Below are 5,383 nucleotides of genomic sequence, written 5' to 3' on the forward strand. Positions count from 1 at the left end.
TTATGGTATTATTTTTATTATTATTATTTTTTTTTTTTTCCTAAATTAAATGGTTTAAAAGATTGTTAATTTGGACCTACGAAGAAAAGATATGTCAATATGTTAAAATTTAAATTGCATGAAAAGCTTAAATGTTATGTGTCAAAAAAAAAAAAAGTGAACATATGTGAAGAGCATATGTGCACATATTGGTACATGCGTAGGGAATGTATGTTTGCTTATACCGCACGTATGCTAAGCGTGTACAGTACACGTCGTCCGTTTGTAAGTTTACACGTTTGTGCGTTTGTATGTTTATGCGTTTTAAGTTTACACGTTTGTGCGTTCTTATGTTTATGCGTTTGTTGTTTGTATGTTTATACTTTTATACGTTTGTATGATCATACTTTTTTATGTTTGTGCGTTTTTATGTTTATGCGTTTGTGCGTGCGGCTTGCGACTAAGTGAACATTCGAGGCGTAAATGAGCAAGCCGCATTCGCACGGGTAAAGTGTGCCAACGTACAGGCTACTCGGGCAAAGCACGTACATAAGCGAAGAAAAAAAAGATAAAAGGTGAAACGTAAAAAGGTTGGAAGAAAGAAGCAAAGGGGAAGGCGGCGTAAAATTAACTGCAGTAGTGTATATTATATTGTATGTATAATGTTCTTTTATTTTTATATGTACACGTATTTTTTTCAATTTTGCTGTTCTTGTTTGGTTGGCAATTTTTTTGCTTGCCTTTCTATGTTTTTTTTTATCTGTACAGTTGCAGCTTCCACCCGTTATGTATGCATCGCCTTGTACGCTCACATAAAGTGAAAGAGAAAGCGAATGCGGAAACGGCGTTACACGGGCGCATATACATGTGAAATTCCCGTGGAGTGAAACTGTTACACAGAATAAAATAAATCAAAAATGGGATAAAAAAAAACAGGGGGACCAAATTTCTTGCAGCATAAAGTGAAACAATCGCCTCGTACAAATGTGTTATGAAATCTTGTGTAACATCTGTGAAACGAGGGCACACCGCGTTGTACAGCGTAGTAGTGCGTTCTGCCCTGTACTGCTGCCTACTTTACTACCTGCCGCAGCATGCCATATAACGGCAAACACGTATACATGAACACCTCGTAGCAATTCCGCCTGGTTAACATAATTTACACACCGAGCGAAATATGCTCTTAAGCGAACAGTTCGCGGCAAGAAGAATGCATACAGTACAGTCCATGTAGCTTTTACATGTGCTAGCTGGCAAAAAAAAAAAAAAAAAAAATTAAAAGTTTCCCGTTCAGCGAACCCGAACTGGAAAAAATGTTGCAAAAAAAGCTGCACGGGAAACGTCACAAACGGTTTTATCACCTTTGTGTAGTATAAAAACGCGGGACGTTTGTGAAATAAATTTATTTTTTACCATGGGTTATTAAAAGGCGCTCGTTTTCCGCGCGCAGTTTGTGTTTTTTCCTGCACTTTTTTACCTCTTCACCGTTTTGCCTTGCCATCCCTAAAACAGTTTTAAAGGGTAAAATTACGAGGTGAGTATAAATGCGCACCTTTGCTGTTCTCGAGCCGGTATACATAATCAGCCACCATGTAAGTAACAAACACATAAACGTAGTGGCGCATCACAACTGTGCATGCGAAGAGGAAACTGTTGTTCTATATCGACATAACATACACGTGCTTAGATTTTTCCTGTAACGTATGATTGACACGCGTACTTATCTGGGACTATACGTACAACGCAGGAACCTTTATGTACGTATGTGTGTGCAGGTAAAAGACGGCGTAGCTTGCCACAAGTGTGTACGACTAAGGCTGGAAGAAACACTACACCGGTGGTTTACACACAATTTTTATTTTGCCACGAACAGGACATCATTTTACGAATCGTGTGTTCCTCTTGCCAGTCACATCTTACTGCCATTTTTTAATAACGTCCTTTACTCGAGTGTGTGCATTTAAGCGTTGTGTATATAGCATTAAGCGCGTGTAAAAAAAAAAAAAAAAAAGTGCATGTCATTTAGGAAAAAAAAAAAAAAAAATGGCTTGCTCGAAAGAACAATCACAACTTTGTTTTGGCAATTTTTTGTCACCATTTTGGACACCTTTTTAAGCAAATCGCGGCTTGCAAAAAAAAAAAAAAAATAAAGGTTTAAAATATCCAAATCGGTCTAACCTTTCTGCTATTACGAAAAAATGCATTTTCAAGTATGTAGCTAAGAGGAAAGAACCAAGCTGCTTCATTTTGAGGAGAGAAAATGAAGTACGTCGGGGGTTGAAACAAACTACGTGTACACAGAATTATGCACATCGTAATGGCAAGGGCGTTTTTTTTTATGCATGCACAACTTTCTCACATGGTGAATAACGTTTAGAGGTTGCGAATTACATAAACGGTCTGCGATGAACGTTGTTTAGCGAAAAATCCCTTGGCACAAACTGATCACGTTAAAAGTGTAACAAAAATGATGCACTGTTGACGTGTATTTGTGGAGGCATTCCCCCTTTCATTAAGTCAATTTAGCTGCGTGCTGTGCTCCCTCACGAGCCCCAACTTAGTTTTGTTTCCGTTTCGATGTGGTATGCCAAGCGCCCTACATATGCGCGATGGGAGATTTCGCGAAAAGTGTGCAACCGGAGGGACAGCAATGAGAAGGTGTCCAAGTGGTTGAATGGGGATACGTCGGTTGAGCACACAGAAAGGTATACAAATGCACATATTTGCGCGCACGTTACGTTATCAGAGAGGTCACCGAATGGGGAGTTTACCCAAAAAGGTTAGGGGGAGTATCATAATGGCAAGACGGACGTTACGCCCATTGCGCTATGCCAAATGTAGTTTCACAACCACGCAGGCTTAGTTTACAACAACGTGGGGGGAGTACTCACATATATTCCTCCCCTAAAGCACATTCTTTGCAACAATTTAAGAATTTTTTTTTTTTTTTTTTTGTTCCTGGTTGGTCTCTCAAAAATGGTACATTTTTATGAATCTTTCACTTTCCTAAATTAGCTGTTGGACGCTAAAAAGGGGAAGAATCATAAAAAGTTGGTGTCAAAAAAAAAAAAAAAAAAGTAAAGGGAAGGGAAGGAAAGGGAAGGGTTGATGGGAATAATGGAATGATAAAGGATGTATGTACTTATTTGTACATATGCACATGGGGGTGGTGATTACACTCTGCAGTGGCACAACACGTGGAGAGTAGCAACACCATTTTCCCCGTGGCATAACGAGTGGGATTAACACCCAGAAAAAATGCAAAAACATGTAGATGTGAAAAGAACAAAAAGGGAAAATTAGGACTCAATAACTGTATTTATGTCCTTGTATATTTTATCTAATGGTCCCTTTTCCCTAATAAATTTGCAGCTGACTCCATCGGATATTATTCTTCCTTTTTTCTTATATTCCTGATATTGATCTTTGGAAAAGTTGGTGAATCCCCATTTGTTGCTAACAAAAACTTTCTGTCTACCCGGGAATTTATATTTGGCTCTTCTCAATGCCTCACATGCCTTTGCAATAAAATTTTCTTTAGTTCTTATGGAGAGAAGTACTTGTCCAATATCAACCCTTGCAACAACACCGTTCGGTTTTCCAAATGCACCTCTCATACCTGTTTGTAGCCTATCAGCACCTGCACACGACAACATTTTATTTATTCTTAACACATGGAAAGGGTGCACTCGAACTCTTAAGTGAAAGTTATCCTTACCGCAATTCGTAATCATATATTTGTTTGCACTAATACGTGCTGCTTCCAACGCCTCTGAGGATATTTGTTCATATTCGTATGACACTAGGTGAACCACTCCACTAAATTCATTTACGTCTGCCTTTTTTCTTCCCATGTCATAAATTCTTATCTTCGGATCGGGTACACCTCTACAGTATCTGCTTTTGGGATAAGGCTTGTTTTTGCAGTAGCGGTAGCATCTCGCTGGTCTTCTTCCCATCTGGTGCGTAGGAAAGTTAACATGGAAAAAAAAAAAAAAAAAATGAGATGACAACTCGGTAAAGAAATAGTATGCGCACTCGACTATGTTTGTAATAACTACTGCACATTGGTGATAAGCGAACTGTGGGGAGACCTCCCCGCGCAGTAGCGCAAACCTTCCTTCCCCTTAACAATTGCACGAGAGGTCATATGCTCAGTGTAACAACGTACATACATGCGTAAGTTACACCCGTGATTGTATATTTTGTTTTTTCCAACCGAGCGAATGCCTACTCACTATGCGTAAGTGAAGCGCTTGGTTTGGGGGAGGGGAAGGAGGTCTCCATGTACATGCCGAACGAGTAAGGTACATATGGCTATGTACAATTACGGCGCGTGAACAATAACCGTTGAACGATTTTTTTTCTCTGCGCTCGTATATTACCTTGTCGAAGAAATGATACACTTAGAGCTCTCTGGTGAGTATTCCGTGGGAAGGTCCGCTGGGCCAATTCGTAGCTTGGGGATTTACAAAAATGCTGTTCGCTCGAGATGTTTGCAAAAATGCTATTCGCTCGTGATGTTTGCAAAAATGTTATTCGCCCGTGGGGTTTTCTTCTTGTATTTGTTCGCACGTTTCGTTGGCGCGTTTTGTACGTATTTTTTTTTTGTTTACTTTAGTTTATTCATCTATATGCATTCGTACGTTCGCGCGGTAACGCAAGTGTTGCATTGCTGAAATGTTAATCAAATAACGAAAAAAAAAAAAAAAAAAAATGCTGTAACTTACGACCAAGTGTAGGAAAAAATGAAGAAAAATTATAAAAACGAAAAAGAGTGAAGCGAAACGGGAACGAAAAAATTCAAGTGATACGAACGCGAAGCGAACAAATGGCAAGATTGGCAAGGCCAAAGAAACCTAACCCAAACGAAAGAAATGGAACGGAATGAGCAGAAAGTTAGAGGTGTAAATAAAAAAATACTTCCTCGTCGGGCCATCCGTGCGACCACGTGGGGTGATGAGTTGGTTCAAGCGTAAACTCTGCAAACCCCTGCATCTGCCTATAGTTCCATACAAGTACGCGCAGCGCTATGTATATATCATTATGGGCATAATAATAATATTGATGGAAAAAAAATGCCTCTTTTTTTTTTGGCGCAAAGTTGCCCCTTTTAAAAACCCTGTGTTAATGAGCGCTATATGCATAAACATCTGACATAATGCGTTCGCACCGGTAAAGCACTTTTTTTTTTTTTCGCCTACAAAAGTTAACCAGTGGTGAAGGGCTGGTACCATTTTTTTGATAATTTTTTTTCCCCCCACCCACTGCTTATTTTATCTCACCTGATTTGTTTCTGAAAAGGTGAAGTGATGAAATGGTATAGTATATTATTTTTGCTTTGCGCAAGTTGGTCAAGGAGAAAAAAATTATCCACAAAATTTATGCTTTTTTTTTTTAAATT

The 5,383-nt window shown here is 39.0% G+C and overlaps 1 protein-coding gene across 1 annotated transcript; it reads right to left on the minus strand.

Annotated features, from left to right (window-relative positions):
• Window positions 1-3,278: 3,278 nt before the first annotated feature.
• On the minus strand, window positions 3,279-3,938 carry PCYB_134240 (60S ribosomal protein L10; the record flags this gene model as incomplete). Its single annotated transcript, XM_004224449.1, has 1 exon — window positions 3,279-3,938. The coding sequence occupies one exon, from the start codon at window positions 3,936-3,938 to the stop codon at window positions 3,279-3,281; it is 660 nt and encodes a 219-aa protein (XP_004224497.1).
• Between the last annotated feature and the right edge of the window lie 1,445 nt (window positions 3,939-5,383).

The sequence above is a fragment of the Plasmodium cynomolgi genome, chromosome 13 (assembly GCF_000321355.1).
Source record: "Plasmodium cynomolgi strain B DNA, chromosome 13, whole genome shotgun sequence".
NCBI classification, from domain to species: Eukaryota; Apicomplexa; class Aconoidasida; order Haemosporida; family Plasmodiidae; genus Plasmodium; species Plasmodium cynomolgi.